This window comes from Cibotium barometz, chromosome 61 (assembly GCF_041138505.1).
Source record: "Cibotium barometz isolate CiBa-2024 chromosome 61, ASM4113850v1, whole genome shotgun sequence".
Taxonomy (NCBI): Eukaryota; Viridiplantae; Streptophyta; class Polypodiopsida; order Cyatheales; family Cibotiaceae; genus Cibotium; species Cibotium barometz.
Window position 1 is genome coordinate 17333226 of NC_141106.1, and position 23346 is coordinate 17356571.

General features: G+C 39.6%; 2 protein-coding genes across 3 annotated transcripts in view; both read left to right on the forward strand.

Annotated features, from left to right (window-relative positions):
* The first annotated feature begins 240 nt into the window (after positions 1 to 240).
* LOC147604617 (putative pentatricopeptide repeat-containing protein At3g47840) lies at positions 241 to 4058 on the forward strand. The gene has a single exon (XM_086794768.1). The coding sequence runs from the start codon at positions 327 to 329 to the stop codon at positions 3048 to 3050; it is 2724 nt and encodes a 907-aa protein (XP_086650894.1). The 5' UTR covers positions 241 to 326; the 3' UTR covers positions 3051 to 4058.
* Positions 4059 to 20143: 16085 nt separating this feature from the next.
* The window catches only part of LOC147604618 (Membrane fusion protein Use1), a 39030-nt gene continuing 35827 nt past the window's right edge, over positions 20144 to 23346 (forward strand). For both annotated transcript variants that reach the window (XM_086794678.1, XM_086794679.1), the window contains exons 1-2: positions 20144 to 20286; positions 20577 to 20678. In XM_086794678.1, the coding sequence (XP_086650804.1) occupies positions 20595 to 20678 (84 nt within the window). In that variant the 5' untranslated portion in view covers positions 20144 to 20286; positions 20577 to 20594. The remainder of the gene's footprint in view (positions 20287 to 20576; positions 20679 to 23346) is intronic.

A 23346-nucleotide genomic window follows, 5' to 3' on the forward strand; every position in this document is an offset into this window, starting at 1 on the left:
TCACATATGCCCTCTTATGAGGATGGCTATCCACTTGGAATCCTTGACATGTGATCTGCCAAGACATGTTCTTTGCCCGATCCAAAGTTTGAACTTTCTCGGTCTTGTAGGTGTCCACTTAAACCTCGTGAGGCCAGAAGGATTTGGAGCTTTGACCCTTTTGGAATGTGGCACACATGCATGCATCCTTCAATCGTTAGTTACTCGATGTGTTGGTGGGTAGACCTCTCTACAAGATGCATGTGAACCCAAGCCTAACCTCACAACCGGTCTCTATCCACATGCTCCTCTAGTGACATGGGCACAAATGGCCATTGCATTTTTGGATGCTGAAGGTTCTACCTTGCTATTTGGGCATGCTACTGAAGCTCCTTTGTGGGGTTGCTGTGACGAAAAACCAGAACATTGTTTCCACCTCGCGCGTAAGATGCTCAGCATTGGCACGGATCGGCAACCCTTCAATCGACCAACGCTTGCAGGAACAGGACTGCGTAGGTGAAACCCTAAAGGACCAGAAATCATCACAGGAACGGGCACATGAAACCCTAAAGGATCATAAATCAACACAAGAACGGGAACATGAAACCCCAAAGGAGCATACAGTAGCAGAAGAATGGGTATTTGAAACCCTGCTTGAGCAGAAAACAGCCCATGAATACGTAGGCCAAATCCTAACAGAGCATAGAAAAGAACACGCAGAGCAATCAGCCCGAAACTGCACAGGCGAAACCCCAGTACAGAACACTGAATATGCAGAGTCATTTGCACGATCATGCACACATGAAACCCTGAAAGCACAGACATCCGTGCCGGCAAGGGGAAGCCTGCATCTACTGGACTATCCTTCTCTCTTGCGCTGGTGTGGAAAAGCAAAGGATTTATGTTATGGCAAGCATGCCCACCATGTCATCCGCAGTAAGGGCATGGAGCATGACTCATACATTGGGGCTCTCGTTGTGGAAATGTACTTGAAATGTGAAGCAGTCGGAGATGCTCATTTGTTATTTTTCAGCTTGCCTGTACACAATGTGTTTTCATGGAACTTGATTATCAGGTCATATACAAGCCAAGGGCAAGATGCAGAAGCCTTGCAATGCCTACAGCAGATCCACGGTGAAGCCTCAATACCAGACAAGTACACCTTCGTGAGCCTTATTTCGTCATGTATCAATCTTGTTGACTTGGCCGAAACCCAGCGGATCCATGCTCGCATTGTGGACAGTCCCCATCAATCAGATGTGGTCGTGGGAAATGCTCTTGTCAATGCATATGCCAAATGTGGCAGCATAAGCGAAGCTCGTGAGTTGTTTGACAAAATGCCAGAGCGTGACTCCTTTTCGTGGGACACTGTGATTGTAGCCCTTGTACACCATAAACTGCACGATGAGGCATTTTGTCTCTTTGACCAGCAGCAACATCAAGGAGTATTGCCTACCAGGATCACATATGTGGCCATTCTGGATGCATGTGCCAACGAGGGGGTTGCATGTGAAGTTGTCTGGATGCTTGCACGCATCTTTGGCAGTGAACACGAGAAAGACGTTGTTGTTGGAACTGCCATTGTCAACTTGTTTAGCAAACTTAGATGTTTGGAGGATGCCTTGAGGATGTTTTGTAGAATGCCTGAACGAAACTTGTATTCATGGAATGGAATTTTTGCAGCATGCTCCCATCTTCACCAAACCAAGGATGCTTTTGAGATTTACAGCCAAATGCTGGGTGAAGGAGTATTGCCTAATGAGCTCACATTTGTACGTGTCCTGTCGTTGTGCAATAGCCCAAAAGCACTAATCTTAGGTGAGCGCATGCATGCCTGCATCATGGGCAATACATTCCAATCAGAGATTGCTATAGGTAATGCCCTTGTCAGAATGTACAGCAAGGGAGGCAGCCTAGAGGGTGCTCGGAGAGTCTTTGACTGGATGCTTGAGAGGAACATTGTTTCTTGGACTACGATGATTGTAGCCTATGTGGAACACAGACATGCCATGCACGCTATTGAAAATTTCCTTCAAATGTTAGGAGAAGGAATTTTTCCCGACAAGATTATGTTTATCAGCATTCTTGATGCATGTGCAAGCCTACACTCTCTCACACGACTCCGGCAGATGCATGTACGCATTGTGGGCATGGGGCTTGATTCTGACTTTGAAGTGGGATCTTCCCTTGCTAGCATGTATGGGAAGTGTGGCAGCCTTAAGGATGCATGGAGAATGTTTGACTCGATTTCTGAGCCGAACGTGATGCTTTGGACTGCCATGATAAGTGCCTATGCTCAGCACAGCCATGCCAACAAAGCAATCCAGCTCTTCCATCAAATGGTGCAGGAAGGAACATTGCCAAATGAGGTCACCTTTTTTAGTGTACTCGATGCATGTGCTAAAGTGTGTGCCCTAAATGAAGGCAGGCGATTGCATGCATACTTGTTGTCCAATGGATATGAAGTAGGTGCGCCTGTAAAGACTGCCCTCATTGACATGTATGGAAAATGTGGCAGTCTGGAGGAATCGCAGAGTGTGTTTGACAGTGTATTGAAGCTGGACATTGTATTGTTGACTGCCATGATGGCAGCATATGCCCAAAATGGTAAAGTCAAGCAGGCACTCAATCTATTTGACAAGGTGCATCACAAAGAGGTAAAGCCAGATGAGGTGGCCTTCATTAACATTCTCTCAATGTGTAGTCATGCTGGTCTGGTGGATGAAGGCCGCCGCTATTTTTCTTCCATGAGCTGTGATCATAATATCTCACCAACTATTCATCATTATAGCTGCATGATTGACATGTTTGGAAGGGCTGGATGTTTGATTCAGGCCGAGGACATGATAAATAACATGCCATTTCCTGCAACAGCTTTGCAGTGGATGACCTTGCTCAGTGCTTGCAGACGGCAACTTGATGTAGAAAGAGGTGAACGTGCTGCAAGGCGCGTCTTCCTGCTTGATCCAATGAATCCTACACCATATGTTGAGCTTTCCAACATTTATGGTGCGCTCAATAGGGAGGTTGATGCTGCAGCAATTATAAGCAAGATGAAGGAAAGGTTGTGATTGACTGCAGTTCCGTTTAGGCAAAACTTTTGGGCTCTCTACATTGGTGGTGTGAGCCAATATGAAGGTCGTTCCTTTCCATCTGCATTAAGCCTTACATTGAACTTCTTTATAAGCCGATATGAAGGTTGATCCATCCCATCTTGCACGGAGCCTTACATTGAACTTCTCAAGCTGGCGCACAACCAAGGAGCTAGAGCCATCATGAATGGCAGTAAAGTTACACAGTATATTTGGTGGTGGTTCATCCAGAGTTACACCAGTATGCCCAAACAACACTCAAAAGAGTACAAAGTACTTGCCCAGCCAATCACATAGTATGTTTGGTAGTTCAGGCCTGGGTTTCTAGGTAACACAAAGTGGACAATTTACTGAGCATATGGGGAGGAACATTTTGGAGCAGACTTGGCATGAAAAGAAAGGCACACCAAGTTGGTTTTACAAAGCAGGAACAAGAGCAGGCAGCATCATGGAAAGAGCCTTTATGTAGGCTACATACTCAGCAGATGGAGGAGGCTTGGAGGGAAGAGCTGGCGGCTGACTGGCCACTGGGATACCAGATAACTAATACTTTAAAGACCAGTTATGCATAAAGAAATTCCTTAGCATACGATCGGCACGCAGTGCCAGGTGATCAATCAGATGGAGCATTGCTGTAATAGACTCGGCGTAAATGAAGGGATTGTCAGGTTGGATTCATGAAGCAGGATCCCGGAGGTAACATCACGGGAAGAGTGTTTGTGTAGGGTTACACACTAAGCAGATGGCGTGGCTAGAGCTGGTGGCTGACCAGCCATCCTGGCATAACAAGAATGGCTGACCAGTCCTGCAGAGCTTCTCCAGTCCCCCATAAAGCATCAGTGGACCATCATAATAATTTGGTGGTGCCCCATGAGGCGACTTCATGCTGCACTTTTACTGCCATAGATTCCAGCACAGTCTTCAGAGCAGTTAAGCATAAGGTTACTCTCCTGAAAAGCATCTTTTTAATTCAAAAGCATTATTGAAGCAATTCAATACATCAGTAAAGGCAGGTTGATTTGAAAGTAAGTGTTTTGCTTTCTCGGTTCCCAAATTTTCACAGTAGGAGGGTAAGTGACTGCTGCTTTTGATGTCTATCACTGTCATGCTAGTCAAGTAGTAAGTCTTCACAGTCACTCAGTATTGATCTTTGCCTTATTGCTCAGCCTTAAGGATCTGCAGTCCCTACTCCTCTAGCATAAAGGTCCAGCAGGTAAATAGCAGAATTACTCAACAGCAAATTTTACATCATGAAGTCTACAGCAACTCCTTTTACCCTAAGGAAAAGAGTATTTTTAAGATGTACACATAGCAAGGGTAGGAGTTTTTTCTTTGGAGGAAGGGAGACGGGGACTGTTATCCTAGTCTATGACTTCTGAGCCTGAATTGGAAAAATATTATCAGTACCCTTGAGGAGGAGGGAGTAAGATGTGGAGTGAAATGGCATTGTACTCTCCTAGCCTTGAATCTTGATGGACTAATATCCACAATGCCCATATCCTTCTAAATGCCTTGTGTTAGTCTTGTGACTATGCATTTCCACTGAACCCTCCTAGCCTCAATGAACGAATATCCATAATATCCATATCCTTCTAAAGGCCTTGCGTTAGTCTTGTGTGGCATGGCCGCCACTATGCATTTCCGTATTTTTTTAAAGCATTGATCAGATCTTTTTGTGAGACCCCTACCCCTCTATCCGTGGCAAGAGAATCACACTAAGGGTAGAGCAACTCGTTATATCACAATGTCCTAATGTTTGGCTATCTCATCAGTTCTCAATGTGATTAGAATAATCCTCTCACAGGAAAGGTGAATGATTCCTCAAGGTGTATTTCCTTCATAATTCTCACAAGCAAGTCATATTGAGCGTCTCCTCTGGGCTCAACAAGATGTCAAGAGTCCTTGATTATGAAGGCAACGTGTCTATCCTTGTTCATGATTTCCCAACTAAACTACTCTTCCTTTGTTTTTCTCACTCTAAAAGTTAACATAGATTTCTTTCATTTTGGAAAGTACCCACTTCCCAGGTTCACCTGGCCGCCCACTTTTTAGTGTTTAATCCTTTTTCTACTTCAACTAAATCCATAGGCTCAGACTAGTTCTGTCCAATCCCATGGGTCTAACCTTTCGCCCTCCATTGGACCTATGGCACTTGTGTGAGCTTGCACATCCATAATTGAATTTGCAACTTCTCTCACACACCAATTAAATCAGAGTTCACTCTCACACTCCTTTATAAAAATAGCTTCTTAAAAAAAAACATCACATTGTTCTTTTCAAACCATATATATATCATATATCCACATTACATAGCAAATATCCAAGTAAAACATCAGTGTCATCTCAACAACATAAATCTCCTCATACCATGACTATGATCCTTAGACCAGGACGGTACGCACCAATGAGCCTAAATACTCTTGGACCATTGTGATGATTGAAGGAGCTCTCCAATGTCTCACATCTGCCTTAACACAAGTGTCAATAAGTCCTAGGAGTCGCTTCTATTGGTCATTACCTATCCCAAAAGCACGAACACTCTAGGTACTGGTGTCAAGAGTCTTACAATGTCTTGTACCAGTAGGTATACTTACTCACCAAGCATTGCCATGTGTTTCATTCCGCAGTCGCTTTCTATTTTCACACTGATTGTACTGGGAGCACATCCACGTTCGATCAAGAGGGGTCAAGGTCTTGAACGACCATCTTCGTGTGATGCACCCCATAGATGACACTTACATCACGACAATCCATAAACCTGTGTGGTACCTTCATAGACTACACACAAGCAAACATATGATATCACACGAATACAATATTCTAAACAAATAAGCAACATTTTAATCCAAACACGTCATAATCTCATTTTGCTAGTTGGCGATCTGAGAATTTCAGAGAGCAAAAATATGTAGTTTTTTAATGTTTTTTTTTGGTCATTTTCAAGGTTTCTTTTTATGTTTTTAAGTTTTCTAGCATAATAGTGATGCATAGAAATGCCTTAATGCCATGATTAGCTACTCAATGCATCTAAAAATAACAATTATTAAGATTAACAGTGGCTAGATTATGCTAGGCTTGCCAAGAATACAAAAAAAATGCTAATGTTGTGCATTAATTACCTAATTATCCTAAGGCTAATGCTCGTCGAAATGATGAAAACAACCAAATGGGAAGATAACCTGTGCCAATCGTGCTTGTTGGGAGGGCTTGCTTTTTATCACTCCCTTGAGAGACAAAGAATAGATCAAATTAGCCAAAAAAAAAAAAAACAACAACAAAAAAGGTTGTGGTTAGTAAGAAAACCTACTCTACACAAATCACACACATTAAACACTCTAATCCACTTAATACCCTACTCTAGAACACATTTCCTCGTGATTAACCAAGGATTTACATCCAAGACATGATTAAGTAAGAATAATGAAAAAGATGGCTCTACTTCCTTCCCTTATCCAAGAAGATTAGTCCTTCTCCCTATAGCAAAGCCATTTATTCATGTCAAAGAACCTTCTTGTCCTTATGCAGCAAATCATAGGATGGTGGAAAACCACTTATCTTGGATCATGGAAGTCCCAATAGGAGAGGCAAAAAAGGCCAAGAGAAGTGTTAATCCCTCTTGTTTGAACCCTTCCTCTACTCTCAGTCTTCATGGAAACCCCCCTTCCAATGGCAATGGTCAAGCTAGTAACCTTGAACTGCTCTCTCCACTCTACTCTAGCTCAATGACTATTACTCAGGCTATGTAGAATGCACACTCAACACACTACAAGCAAACAAGAGGGTAAGAGCTCAAGAGAAGAAAGATATGCTCAAGTGAAAATAGTTATTCTCCCCATTCACATTAGTAAAAGTTGTATATATACATAGAGCTTTGCCTGGCCGCCCAACTCAAAAAGGGTGCTCATAAAACTAATACATACAAGCCTTATGGCTGGGCATTTGTTACGTCAATGGGGTTCATGGCCATGCATAATGTGTATTGCTATTAAAATAGAGGCGTTTTGAAGCAAATAATTGTGTTGAATAGAAATTTGATATTTTCCATCCCTTTTAGAAACAAAATTTTAATGTACTTCATGTAGCTTGATCTAGACCCTTTGCCAAATCTATCTAGAATATAGGTTATTCTTATCAAGGCGTTGTTAGGAATGCTAACGATTGCATCGAGACATCGAGATCACATTGAGTCTCCTCAAAGCATATCACATTCACATCAAGATCACATTGAGTCTCCTCAAAGAACATCACATTCACAAAGCCAATCAAGCTTAAGCTATTTTCTATTGTGTTTCTACCTCCCTTATGATGATAACTCTCACCAATGCACCAAGGCTACACAAATTGCATGATTACTTGACGAAAGAGTCATCTACCTATACCACAAACTTTGCTCCATAAAGATACTCTCTGCACTTTCTAAATGCAAGGTTCCTCTTTTAATGTAATGGATACTTAAGCAAAGAGTCATCTATCTACACCACAAAGTTTAAAGTTTGCTTCATGAAGATAGTGCCCCCACTTTTTGAATGCAAGGACCCTCTTTAATGTATTGAATACCAAACATGTGCATTAATCATCTTTTGGTTTATAATAAAAAGACGGTGCATAATGAGTGGCATTTATTCACAAATGGCTCATCAACATTAATCCACAATTTGCAATATGGGAAAAGTTGTTTTCGAATGCTTTAAACCATTAAAGCAAATAGCATATTTATTTATTCAAGTATTGGCTCCTCACTTCTTGGAGCCTCACATCTTCTCTTGTCTTCAGTCTTCTTGTCGTGGTGGGGCAGCTTCTCTTCACGCGTCCATGTCTTCCTCTTCTTTCAGTCTTCTTGTTGTGGCAGCTTCTCTTCACGCATCTATGTCTTCCTTCAATGCTTCCTCTAGCTCTTCTTCTCGGTGTGGATCTTCCTCTTGGAAAGAGATGTTTTTCTTCTTTCATAGCTGGGGCCATGAGCTTGACCGTCAGTTCTTGCTCCATGTGAGCAACATGTTTTAATGTATTGTTGACAGTTCTTTTGGGCTTTTGATGTGTTTATCTTGTGTCATTATGCAATGCAAACCCAAATCTATGCGGGAGGTCTTGCCTCTTGCCTTATTCAGGACAAGGGTAGTGTCTGATCCCATTTTTACAATGATGTAATGTGCCCAATACATAATGCATACAGCATTCATTCTTATGCACATTCCCAAATGCAACTCTGGCTGTGAATAATCTTGAATTTGAGTGTGATTTGCAGGCATTAACCAAGGGGTAAATGCAAAATGATGATTACCACAAATTTGTCTGCATAATTTTACCAGAAATTACATTAAATCAAGGGTAACCAATTTGTACAGAATGGTTGGAGTATCAAACCATCTTCGAATTGCAATCTGAAGTTATAGGGATCTGTATCAGATACCTAATGGTTAATTTGAACCCTCAATTGCACCAAAATACACTGATTAGCAAATTAATCCTACTTGTTTTCGAATGCTTTAAAGCACAAAAAAAGTAGTTGCTATGCTAGTTGTTTTCGAATGCTTGAAACCATTAAAGCAAATAGCATATTTTTTTATTCAAGTATTGGGTGTGTAGTTAATTGTGTTGTTTGAAACACCATTACCATTACATAATTGCATAAGAATATCTAGAAGAACTCTACAAGTCCCAAGAAATTCAAAAAAATTGACCAATCATCATACGTTGGAAAGGAGTGTTGAATTAGGTAGTGCAAATGGTAAAATCAAAAGCTCATAATGCACACACCTTTCTAGAAATATCATTTTGGATACAACGTATTTTCTAATCCAAATTCAATAATACTCGTACTTAAAGCAAATATGGTGAAACAATTTGCACCATCATGCAAAACAATTGCTAAGGTATTATCTTTTTTTTTCAATGTGAACTACTAGTAATGTCTCAAGGGGACTCTCAGCAATTCACTGCCGCGAGACGCGTGCAGTACACAAGGGGTACACAAGCAGTACTATATTGGCGACGTGCAGGCAGGCGCACGCAAACCGGCAACAGAGAAGTTCTAGGACGCCGCCATAGAGTAGATTTCAGAAATTCAACAACTCACTTGGTGTAGAAATTCAGCAGCAGAGACAAGAAATTTCTTTTTTTTTTTTCCTTAATAGAAAATTTCAAAGGCCTTAACACTTCCAAGGGTTTGGAATTTAGAGGCTATTCCCACGGTGAGTTATTCAAGTGGAAAATTTCGGAGCTTTCTTACGAAGCTTGGACTGAGTTTCCCGACAACTCTCAGCTTTTCATACCGCACACTGGTGATTCCACTTCGAGCTGACAACTCGATTGGTTTCCTAGAGCTCGGACTTGAGGTTGGTGCTTGTGTTTATTCTGTTACATCGCATTTAGAGGGTTCACATGGAGTCTAATAACCCTAATGAATCCATAAGTGGAGATCCCAGTTGTTTGTCGGACACGGAGAAGACAGTGGCCAACCCTGATGTCGCGATGACTGACGATGATCTTCTTGATGATAATTTGGTCAACACTTATAGTTTAAGGCTCTAGAGTCCCGTACTTTGGACATTGAGGCCAAGTATGATAAGATACTCCTTTTTCTTCAGGAGTTAAAAGATAATATACAAGCTTCTACCATGAATGTTGGTACATCTCACTCTAGAGATATTGCTTTATTCTAAAAGATTTGAAACCTCCGACCTTTAATGGGGAGGAGAAGGAACACAATAAGGATGTGGTCAATACATTTTTACAAAGTGAAAACTGTAGAAGAAGCAATTAAGTTTGCTCAGATTTTCAACGACACCGTTGGAAAGAAAAAGCGTACGTAGAATGCACAGTGGACATCTAGTGTGTTCAAGGGTTCCAAGCATCATGGTTAAAATAAAAGAAAAAAACCTAACCAAAAGAATGACCAATTTAAGAAGTCTAAAGGACCACAAAAGTTTCTAAAGCATGAAGATTTTGAAAGAGCTAAAAAAGAAAATATATGTTTTCACTGCATGGAAAAGGGTCATAGTAAACTACAGTGTCCTAAGCTAAAAGACAATGAGAAGAATCAGTGTGATCAATGTAAAGAAAAGCAAGTGCATACTATTCAAGTGCTCCCTTTAGAGACTTCTCGTAAGTTTAAAGAGGTTCAAGTTTATCATACTGATTCTACTCATGCGTGTTGTGTCACATCATCGATGTGGGTACTAACATTTGGACCACGTGAGTTGGTTTGAATGCATGGTCACATTAAAGGTCATAAGGTACAAGTTATGATTGATGATAGTTCCACGCATAATTTCTTGAACTATACTTTAGTCAAGAAATTAAAGTTGTCACAAAGTCCAAGTGATCATAAGTATGTGGTTTCTTTGATTAACGGCTATGATAAAGATGTGTGGGATACAATAGTTCGTGATGTTCCATTAGTCATTCAAGGTCATGAGATGCATTTGGATTTTCAAGTTACGCATATCACTCAAGTGGATGTTATTCTAGGTCGAGAGTGGTTATATAACATTGGTCCATCTTTGTCTAGAAGTTATTTGCATAATTCTTTTGAGTTTGAAGTAGATGGTAAGAAAGTGTGCTTGCAAGGTGAACATGATGTACCCTCCTCACCTCTTATATGCTCTATGCAACTCAATCGCCTTGTACAAGCTAATGAAGTAGAAAACATCTTTTTGTGCTACATGCTTCTTGATGATGTCATTTCTTTTCCCGCATGTGAAAACATAAGTGGTTTAAGTGAGCATAGTGTTTACATGACTTCTTTTCAATCAAAGCATGTTATCAATAAAAAAGTTAATGAATCCTTAAAGCAATTGTTACAAAAATTTAAAGATGTGTTTAACAATCACTTTTGGCATGCTGTGTTCAAGAGATTGGACACCATGCTAAGTATGAGTACGATAGGTCATCCTCAAAGGTGATGGTCAAACCAAGAGAGTCGACCAAGTCTTGGAAGATATGCTACGAGCATATGTAAGCAAAAAGCAAACCAATTGGGAAGAATATTTGCCCATATTGGAATTTGCTTATAATAGTGCCAAACATTCAACCACGGGATTTAGTCCATTTATGTTGATGTATGGTTTTCAACCACGAGCTCCAGTGGCCGTTGGACTCGAGAAAGAAAAGATACAAAAGGTTAAATATTTTCTTCAAGATCTCCAGGAGATGATGAAAATCGTAAAAGATAATGTTAAGAGAGCACAGGACCGTGCTAAACATTATGCCAATAAAGATCGTAGGCGAATCATCTTTGAGGAAGGTAATAAAGTGTTTTTAAAGGTTCCCGCACATTTCGAATCTTTGAAAACAGGGAGAAGTCCGAAGCTATCTCCAATACTTAAAAAAGTAGATAGTGTTGCTTATAAGTTAGATTTACCAGAAAGCTCTAAAGTTCATCCAGTTTTTCATGTTAGTAGACTGAAAAAGAAGTTGGGTGATGACGATAATCTCGTTAGTCAAGAGATCCTAGTAGAACTTATCGAACCCCCATCCTTACCACGAACCAGAAAAAGTCTTGGATTTCCAAGAGAAAAGAACTTGACACTCTGTATGACAGGAGTGTTTAGTCAAGTGGAAGGATAGACCAAAAGAAGGTTCTACCTCGGAAAAGGTAAGCACACTCAAAAAGAGGTTTCCGAATTTCACTTTCGAGGATGAAAACTCTTCTTAAGGGGGGGTAATGTCATGAGACAACGGAATTAGTGGGAGCCTAGAGAGGTCGACTATCCAAGCAAGGCACGAGCGGGGTTTAGGGGAGCCAAAAAGACTAAGTGCAGACCCAAGAGTGGCCGGACACTAATGAGAGTGGCCGGGCACATGTGAAGAGCAATAAGCTAATAAAATGGGTTGGGTCCAATCTTAGAGGGTCATGTATGTTTTTTGGCTATGGTTGGGTGGAGTAGAACGTGTGAGCTCTCAGCAGCTTGTGAGGAGTGAAGAAGATTGTGCAGCACAGGCTTCTCTATCAATATACTCAATCAAAAGAGAGAAAATTGGCATCCTCTATCTTGGTAATTAATTTGAAATAATATTTTACAAATTAATCAATTATATGATCAATGTACCATTATAGTATACCTCGTGTTGAGTGGAGGTGTAAGAGACAAACATTGAAAAAGGAAGACATCAATAAAATCTAGATGCCTAAACTTTGCTTTTAAAAATGGTAAAATGCTCCATTGCATCTTCTCTCTAGCTTCTTTAATTGGTTGTCTAACTCCTTAGCTTGCTTTAGAGCTTCCTCTAATTGAGCTTCCGACCTTTTGTCATTCTCTTTGTTCTTTCTCTTATATTCCTACATTGCTCATTGTTGGTATTTTATTAACTTTGCTTAATTGCTTGCATTATTCTTTGATTTTGGCTACTAGTTGCTATGCGAGCATTATATTTTATTTGAGAGCATCACCATACCTTTTTTGTGCCACCTCAATAGCTCTTTCAAGTGCTATTGTTTCTCTATGTTGTTGTTGGCATATTTCACTTGCTCTACTGGCCTTACAAATATGTCATTTATTTAGTGGCTCTTGTTATAGCATTAGTATGTTTGTTTTTGAATTTATTGCTCTTCATAGGCTTTGTTGATGGCTGCATGGTATTTCCCTCTTCAAAAAACCTTATCATTCTTTTTTGGTACATTTGGGTTGCACCCTTGTAGATTTGAGAGTATTCTTTGTTTAATAACCTCATCTCTTTGCCCATATGGTGTATTAGGTGGTGTATTAAAGTGCGAGCCCAAATCTTCAAGATTATCAAGGAAACAATTATCTATAAATGATGATTTTCCAACAAGAGTAAAGGACATCTATAGTGGTCTTTTTACGAACCTTCGGCATTTTCACTTACAAGGGCTCATATGGTACTACCTCTGTATTGTGAGGGGAGGCTTCTTTCGTAGTGGTAATGACATAGAAACACCCTTATTAAAAGGTGTTCTACCATTTCCATACATATAAATGGGTATCGCCTAATACCAAGTGAAACGGAGTACAAACCCTAAGATATAATATTTTTACAAAGATAAAGTATATTTTATTGCTCTACTTCAAAGTAACACGAACAAAGTATTAGAAAACACACACACACACACAAATTATCCATTATTAAGCCTCTCTCCATTTCCTTATCTGGAGAGAGGCTTGATGGGTAGTAACAATGGATAATTTGTGTGTGTGTGTGTTAGAAAACATAAACACACACAAATTATCCATTGTTTTACTACCCATCAAGCCTCTCTCCATTTCTTTATCGAGAGAGAGAGAGAGAGAGAGAGAGAGAGAGAGAGAGAGAGAGAGAGAGAGAGAGAGAGAGACCTTAAAATACTTTTTGAAGAATAATACAAAACTCACATAGACAACAAAGACTAAACCATAGAATTTAATTTTAATTGACATGATGAGCATAAAATAACATAAAAAATAAGAGAGAGTAGACATCACCTTCAATATAATATTGTTCATAAAGAGAGAGAGAGAGAGAGAGAGAGAGAGAGAGAGAGAGAGAGAGAGAGAGGTTGTAGAAGAAACAACCATACCCATGCAAGTGAAGAAACCAAGTTATGACTCTCCATTGAGTGAAGGAAAAGGAAACCCTGTTATTCAAGGTATCTGTCAATAAGCTTGGGCATTATAATGAAAGTGATTAAACCAACACACTTCTACCTCTTCACCATAAATGCCAAGAGGTGAGAAAAATTTTAGATGATGATGATGTAGGTGTTAATATTATCACCAAAAATTCTCAAAAACTTGGGAAACCCCACCCATAGAGGAAACAAATTTGGTGATAAAGCTAGCAGATTAACTACTGCAATACTTATTTATATTTTGCAAAAGCTTAAAATAAAGAAATTTGTAATGAGTTTTTGATATTATCTACATAGTAATGAGTCCCTAGACAGTTTCTCTTTAAGAAATTCTCCTTTCACCTAAATTCTAGGTTGACCTTACATGAGAGAGGATAATTTGGAGACATGTCATCACTACTATGGAGTATGTAACTAATGGGTTGAAGCAAGAGTACTACGACTAAGTTCTTACATGAGAATATTATTGCTAGGTTTGGGTGTATGCTTAACATGTTAGTAATAGAGATTTTCATTTCATTAAAAAAAGTAGTTAGATTCTAGGTAGTAATTTTTTTTTGAGGTTCTTTCCACTCCTTATTATCCAATGGTGGTCAAGTAGAGAAAGCAAGTGTGGCCAACGTCATGCTATAGTGCTGCCTTAGGCGAATCGGCACTAAATCAATGTGGTGCCTCAGTCTCGGCGAATCAACACTAAATTAACGTGCTACCTCAATCGGCGAATCGGCACTAAATGAATGTGCTGCCTCAGTTTGGCAAACGTCTTTTCTCTATGCGTAGCCAAACTAGATCATTTTCTTTGAATTTAATTGGTTGTCATTTCTTGTTGGCTTGAGCGGTGTATTTTGATTGTACTCGCTTAATAGATTGAGTGACTTTAGCTAGAATAGTAGCGTGGTCATGAGCTAAAGTGTAGGATCTAAGAAGATCCATAATGGTGATGTTGGTAGCTTCAATTTGGCCATTGCTTTCTGGATGGAAAGCGGATGTAAAGTCCATTTTAGAACCTAAGTTCTTGAGTAAAGCAACCCAAAAATGATTGCAAAAACGACCATCTCGATCAGAAAGAATGACTTTGGGAAAGCCATGGTGAGCAAAGCTAGTCTTAATGAATAGCTTAGTAACTTGAGGGGCAGAAAGGGTCTTCTTGCAATGTATAAAGTATGCTTGCTTGCTAAATCTATCAACTATCGTCCATATCATGTCATTATGAGAGGACATAGTTGGCAAATCAGTAATAAAGTCCATTGAAATCTCTTCCCATGGACCTTTGGAAATAGGTAGGGGCATTAAAAGACCAAAAGATTTACCATATGGGGTTTAATTCTTTGACAAACAATGCATTCAGACACAAATTTGGTAGTGTTATGTTTCATGTTAGGCCAAAAGAAATATTCTTTACATGCAGCTAATGTGGATTGAATTCCTCTATGTCCTATATATGCAAGAGCATGCATCTCAGTTATGGCTAGTTCTCTAAATGGTGTAGTGATGCAAAGTCTCTTTTGAAAGAACAAAAATCCATTTGCAAAAGAGTAATCATTTAGTTGCAAAGAAGTGTTAGCATATATGGCATTCCATGTAGGTAAAAAATCAGGATCATCATCATATGAGTCAATCATGGCATCGAAAGATTAAACTTGAATAGCAGACACATTATGCAAATAAGCATGTTTAAGCTCAACAAATGAATTAGAATTGCAAACAGAACTTTGATTATCTGTCAAAAATAATTTTAACACTCCAAAGAGATGTGAATCGTTAGGATTCCCATGGATAGGGAGTATAAAGTTATTAAATATAATTCATGAGAAACTTAACATCATAAGAATACAAGATAAATTGATTATTACTATAAAGATGAAAAATACTAACCTTGAGCTGAAAAGCTTACATATATTCAATTGTTACATTGATGTTTTGGAAGGTGTTCGAATCACTGTCTAAAAGATAAAACTTACATAGAAATATTGGAGGAATATCACAAGCATATGTGACGTTTTAATTTGCTGTGATGATTAAAATTATGGAAAATGGAGAAACTTACTTGGGTTGTGGACTGCAAAATATAAGTTAGAAGAAAACGAATCAACAACTATCAATTTTATTTTATGCAAGTAATCAAATTAGACAAAGTGAATACTTAACTGGTAAATCATCGGAGATTTTGCATATACTAATCTGGAGGTTGGTTTCAATATAATATCAAACTTGAATTGTTAATTTATAAAATTTAGAAAGTGTAGTTATTACTTAGCTTTCACCCGCAATTCGTAAGAAGTCGAAAGCTCGTAGAAAGCCTTGATTTAATCTGCAAAAAAGTAAGTCTTAACAAAAGTATGAGACATTGTTGATTTTATAGAGTTTTGATATTGAGCCTTGGATAATGCTTTGAAGATCTTAAGTTTGCTGAAATTTATGTTTCCTTGTAATCTGTGGTGTTGAATCCGCGTGAAGTAAGTCTTAACAAAAGTATGAGACATTGTTGATTTTATAGAGTTTTGATATTGAGCCTTGGATAATGCTTTGAAGATCTTAAGTTTGTTGAAATTTATGTTTCCTTGTAATGTGTGGTGTTGAATCCGCGTGAAGCTTGTGCTTGAGCGGTATGGCCCTCTTGTACATATACTTTTAAGTTAGAAACTTTTAGTAATTTAAGCTTAATCAAGGCTTGTTTAAGCTTTTATAAAAGCGTCCCAAATAAAGGAGTGCATAAAGTTCTCTCTTAAAAATGTCCAAAGATTAAAGCTTTTTACAAAATTTAATGTAAGGTTTAATCTAAGCTCCATAAACTTTAAACTAAGCTCTAATCTTTTCTCTTTCTCTATACAAGGCAAATACTCAACAAGTCTACTTTCAAAAAGCTTTAATCAAAGCTTTTATTAAAAAGCTTAATTTTAAAGCTAAAGCTTTTATCACCGCTAGTTGCTGCGGATGGCCAGCTTTATATATATTATAATTTTATCATTGATATTTGAAACAAGCCTCTCCATGCGTGGCCTTTAAAGCTTATAAGCTTTTTATTAGTTTTTTTTAATATAAAAGCTTTAAAGCTTATACATTAGGCTTTTAAAAAAAAAGTTAAACTTGCTACGCGCAACAGAGAAAAGGAGTCATACAATCTATACCAGCTCTACAAATTCCAAGGAAAATTCTTGTCCTTTGTAATTATTGGGGAATTAAAGTATCTAGTAAAAGTGCCTGTCATATGCCTAGTTCATAGATGTTCCCCAACAAATAGGCCTATTTCATACCGAGAAAAATAATAAAGAAACCCCAATGCCCAAAACTACTTTGGGGGGGGGATTCCGATGACGCGAGCCATGAATGCAGAGAAGTCTTCCACCAGCAGAGCTTTGTAAGACTACCTGAGACTAAGTCTTGGGTGATGGGCTCTCATTGTGTAAATATTTATTTCAATATACATTATATATTCAGAAACTTTCTAATAGAGAGATTACAACAATCCAAAATCATGTCTGGCCTACCAATCCTAGTAACATTTTGTCTTTAGTCTCAATTAGTCTTTGCCTTTTACCTAAACCAATCATTTCATTGTAGTGGGGCCCATTACCTAAACCAATCATTTCATTGTGGTGGGGCCCATTATTTTTAATATTGTGGGGATAATTTACTTATTCTCAATTTGCATTACTAAATACGAGGAATTCTTTGCTAGTCTACTACGCTTGTCTTGGGAATTTGTATACAGCCAGCGTGTGGGAACCTATGAGTGCACTTGGTACTAAACTCGAAAGATATAGTGTTTATTATGCATGCTGATACGGTTGGCTGATAGTGTTTATTATGCATGCTGATACGGTTGGCTGATAGTGTTTATTATGGTGCTGATTCGGTTGGTTGATAATGTTTATTACGGTTCTATTTGAGGAGCATGTGGCCTCCATCTATCTCTCTCACTCTAGGCCTTCCACCCCTAAGAGTGGCACGATGATCTTCTCCTTCCCTCTAAGTGTGGTGCTAGGGGACGGACTAGAGTAGGAGCCTATGTCCTACCACCTTTCATGGGTAGGCAATAGAGCTCTCACATCATTTGTAGAATTTGGATGTGCTCACTCACTTTTGGCCCTTGGCACAAATGGAGATGGGTGGATTTAGCCACAAGGACCCGAGAGGGGAGCTGGTATCCTCCAATCTGGAGGTGCTTATCTTTGTATTTCTTCATATTTCGGTGGAAGTACTCCTCCCTCCCTCCTACAGATACCTTCATTGTGACAGATGAAGCCCAGTTTGCATATTCTAGGGCCCAGACAGAGTGGCTCTACATGGAGGGCAAGATTCATGTCCACTTGGTGAGGCTTCACAACCCAAGATAGACTGTGATTACTCTCCATCCAAACCCACACCCAAGAGTCCTTGGAGGGTAGTTTCGGCAATTTCACCTCCCATCGTTCTTAGTTATGCAAATTGTCTCATGGAATATTTAGGGTTTGGGAGGACTGCAGAATTTGCAAAGGTGCAAGATCCTCCAGAGAGGAGCTTGACAGAGCTTTGGTTGCATACCTATTGACATTCTCTTCCAATAGGAGCGTCATTTAACCGAGGGTTGTACCTGCCATTTACGAGAAGATTCTTTAGATCAGGAGTCAGTTTGCAGGGGCTTTGAACACAAGCCTTAGAGAGATCAATAGTTTGTTGCAAAAGCCACATAAAGCAAACTAGCTAGCTTCAGAGATTAATTTGTTGTAGGAGACTGCACAGAGCAAAGTGGGGCTAGCTTCAGAGAGAATCTAACAATGAAGCCTTGCCTCTTTGCCTAGGGCTTCATAACAGTACCCTAGATAGCCCCTAGATCAAGGGAATAGGATATTCTAGATCATTTTCAACACTTCTCCGGTCGCCAAGTCCACCGATAGCTGTGTGCACTGATGACATGCATGGCCTAGGCTACTCATGGCTCACACCTCTCTCCCCCTTTTCGAAGGTGAGCAAATATCTCTCTTGAGTGCTATCTCCCTCTACCCTTCCCAAGTGTCCCAAGGTGAGGGGAGCATCTCTGTCGAGCACTATACCTCCTTCCTCGATGAACTCTAGCTTGGAAGATCTTTCTTGTAATAGACATCATGATAGGTGTGGATATCAAGGAGGTAGCCCCCGGCATGAGGTGTTACCGAGAGATTGTAACTTGTATAGTAACCTATATAGTAAATTCACAATATGTTATTTTTACTGATTTAGAATAAGTCATTTTCAATGATATGGTAGGTCAAGTTTCTAAATCATTTGTAATGATTCAAAATAAGTAATTTTCAATGACCTACCATAAATCAATGATATGGTAGGTCAAGTTGGTGTTTATCCCATTGATTCCTCTTTCGACTACTATCTCTGGAATTTCCCAATGGTCTTCCCACTTGGTCGATTGGCAAATTATTAGGATGGGCTATGTTCAATCCCTTGCTTGCCCTTAGTTTGTCTTCAAACCTTTCTTTCCACTCTCAAACCATGTTTTGTGCATCCTCAAAACATTGTTTAACACAAATTTTATGATTTGGATTGCATTGTAACGCTCCAAACAACACTAACACAACTTCAATGGACCCAACCCAAAGGATAGTGTACACAAGAAGAGCAATTCAATGTAAGCCAAATGGACCCAAACCAAAGGATGTGTACACAAGAAAGGGCAATTTAATGTAAGGCAAACATCACGGTTTAAAGGCACAATTCTTGGACATACACTTCTAAAATCAGTCATCTACTAGCATTATCCATAACACAGATGCAAGTCACAACTCTCTCCTTCTCCCACATATTTTATAACTCTTTTAATTTAATCATAGTTATTTGTATTGCATTTTCTTTAGACATTTGAGATAGCAAGAAGGAACAACATGGAAAACAAAAGGCATCAAAAGCAACGAGTTTGAGGGCATGACAATGTACATAGAATGTTGCATGTTAAGCACTGTTATGAAAAAGAATCCATTCTCTACACATTCAACACCCAAAAGAGTTTCTAAACGGGGGAAGGATACATTACCCTATGTTTATAAATTTAAGAAGAGTATAATGCAACCTCTCCGCCATACCTTATGTATAGTGCCGCGCTCGGCCACCCGTACACAAAAGAAGCATTATTGTAGTTAAAACGAAAAACTCAATCAAGAGAACTGGTTCACATGTTGTGCAAGGAGTGTGAGAGACTTCTTCTATATTGAACAATCATAGCATCCATCTTGTTTTTAGTCTCAAAATTCTAACACTTCTAATAGCATTCCTGTTATCATATCGATGAGCAATTGGGATCGATTTTCCTTACTTTGTGTCAGGGAGTTGTCTATAGTAACACTAAGAACGAATCATTAACTGTGTGAATATGTATTGATTATAACAACGATTTGTGCCATTTTAAAGTATAAAAGACAAATAATTTCATTGGCTAGGCTAGTTAAAGTTATGTAATTTTCTCTCCCTGAGACCACAAGGCCGGGCAATATGCAAGAGCCTTTTCACATGCAAGGTGCAGCAACGCCCGCCGGCGCCCAGACGTAAACATTGGCGGACGGACACGCGCATTTGTCTGAAGCTGACGATCCCTTGAGTGACTAGGGAGAAAAGGGGAAAAAAAAATTCTTTAATAATAAGGCAACTGGAGAATCGAAACATCAATCGCAAAATAATCAGGTCATTACTTGGGTTTTTTCTATAGCTGATTGGGTTATAAATTCCTCAATTCAGTGGTTTTTAATTGAACCCAATTTTTCTGAATACAATTAGAATCCCACCCAGTAATTGTTTTATTTTTTATTTTTTTTTGGGGGGGGGGATTAAAAAGAAAAACTCAACCAATAATGCCATTTTTTTGGAATTAAAATGCCTATAATGAGCAAGAATTAAAAAAATTCAAATGCCTATAATGAGCAAGAATTTTTACACTGTGCAAAGGTGAAGTTGAATATTTGCATAAGTTGCAGATTGCAGTTGGCAAGTCAATGGGGCTCACCAAAACAGAGATCAATTTGAGAAGACTACTGGCAGCCATGCCTGAACAAACCAATCAGGCCAAGTTGGCACAGGTATGGTGGATATCCAATCTGCATTTTTCCATGAAAATTCTTTAAAAGTGACTTCTATCTTTTTGTTTTACAAACAGAGGTCCTTTCATCAGTATAGAGAAAGAAGTACATGTGAAAAAACCCTTTAATAATACATAGAGGTCTAGAAAAAAAAAGAGGGGGGGGGGGTGGATTGTGGATGGCTGCTCCTGTGGGAGCCACACTGGTTGCCTGTATTGCCAAGTGATGTGATTCCATCTTCACTTCTAGACATGAAAGGTCCAGGGCTAAAGATGTGTTGAATAGCTGGCCAGCGGTCTTGCATAGCTCTGGAACTGCCCTGGAGGTGCTTCCATTTGTCAAAGAGGGTATGGATAAGGCAGTTCAGAAGATGCTGACCGATGCAAGGGGGTTTGCAATCCCATTGATGGCCTCACAGCAGTGGGCTTGCCAAATATGCCATGCCGCGATGCTATCAACATCTCCAAGTGGGAGTCAGGAGGTGTGGAGAATGTATTTAATTTTGTTACAGGCACCAAACTGCTTACCGGAGAACAAATCTAGTGCCATGCTCTCCTTCTCACGGGATTGGTCTCGAGATTCCTATCCTTATATTGTCAATTTTAGTTTGAAAACGAATTTTGATAAACCATGGCTTGCTAAATTCTAGACCCTCCTGCATATGATCAAAGTTTCGTTTTGTATGTATAGAGATAAAAGATATTATATCCTTCTGGCTTAGGGCACCTGCTAGAGCATTGTGTTTTCCTGGTACAATCATCCTGCCATATTGTTGGAAAATTTGACCAATTAATTTGGTGGTATGCCCAACTTACTGGGCATAGTTTGAAGCCACCTCAATCTTTAATGATTGGTCTTCACAATGAGAGTAGGGAAAATATGCAACAGCACCATGAAGCTCAGATGGAGAATTAGATGGTGACTGAATTACAAAGGAGACACATCTGGAGATGAGCAATGGGCTTGAGCTAAGCAAGCAGTTGTAGAGTGGCAAGCCCAAGATTTGGGAGGACCAGCTTGCAATGTTCAAGAATCAGCTCTGGTTTGAACAAAACGGCAAAGAAAGGCTCAAGAAGAAAGCCACAGGAACGATCCATCGACAACAAGAAGAGGCCAATGAGGCTTGATGCCTGCAAAGTGAAGAAACTTGGATTGTTGCTAGTGATGGGGATAAGACTAGAAGGGGGTGCATTTTAGGGGCGGGGGGCACAGCTTTAAGACTTATTCCTGCTGACAAGTCAGCTCATTTTGAGGCATTGGGCAAGGTGGCCATGACCAAACTTTTTGGCAAGGCCTCCCCAGTTGGACTGCCTTGCCTCCGGTGGTCTTGTCTACTTTCTTGCTGCTTGTATCCTTTTAGTTGTGCCGAGGGATTAGTTTTGAAAGAGGCTGTCTGTCTTTTCCTACCATAAATCTGTGAGTGCAAGACAAAAATGGAAGTCTCTTGCTGACTCCTTTCTAACTCTATGATTGGATGTTGAGCTAAAGTACCACGTTCTGGCTGTCTTTGTATAAATCCTTTGTGCTCATTCTTCAGTTTTTGCAAGTACAGAGGGGGGAGAAATCTTTGCTACAATCTCTTCACAAAGTTATCTTGATATAGAGGGGGAAGAAAAGTCTTACAATCCACAGAGTTTTCTTGAGTACAAAATCTACTTCCCCATCTAAGATGCAGTAGAAGCGTGATGGGCCAACACAAAGAAATTCAATATTTCCTATCACTCATTGTAAAATGCGTTTGTCTATAAAGGCCACACACACGCATGTGTACGCTTCACACTTTGGCACTATCATTGACACTTTACTCAGTGCGCTTTAAACAGGAGTTCAGCAGATTGGTCACCATCCTCCAAACTCCATTCATCATCAATGATACTTTGATCAACACCCTCTTCGAGGTTCCAACAACTCACTCCATATCTTTTGATGACAACATCGGCACTGACAACTTCATACGAGCCTTGAAAAGTATCAAAAGTTTTAGCAACTTTCTTAGTAGTATTTTGTTTTAAGCACAAGTGTAGCATGCTACCAATGCCGAATAAACAACCTAGCAACATCTTGATCAGTTACATTAGCCCTGCAAGGAATAAGCGTAACAAATTTGCTAAAACGATCAACAATTGTCAAACACTGAGTATTACTCTTACCTGGACTAGGAGGTAGGTTCGTTATACGAAATCCATCGAAATGTCTTGGAAAGGTCCGTGGGGAATGGGTACAAGTTGTAACGACCCTATCTTCTTCCCCTGAGGAGCTTTCACTTTTGACAAACCTCACATTGTTGCACATGAGTGAACACGTCTCGCCTCATTCTTGGCCAATAAAACTGCCGCTCTAACTTCTCCAGAGTCGAGTTCATGCCCCGATGACCACTAGTGACGGCATCATGGGCATCGTGGAGAAGGGTTGCTTGGAACTGTTTCAACGTGCGAGTCGACCTTTGTAAAAAACCAACCATCGTGTATCAAGAAATGGCATGGTCATGTGGTGTCCAATGCCTGTTCCCATTGAGTACCGAATTTCACGGAATCCGTGTACTTGTGCTTCATGTCATCTAGTCTTGTACCAACGAATTCGAGCCAAGTGGACTGGATGTGGGACACGGTTTTGGCCTTGCCCGGAGAGTACCATCAAATTGCTAGAAAATCTGTCTCCAGTGATGCTG

Excerpts from the sequence above, each read along its gene's own strand:
- LOC147604617 (XM_086794768.1), top strand. The coding sequence starts at position 327 with ATGCTGAAGGTTCTACCTTGCTATTTGGGCATGCTACTGAAGCTCCTT.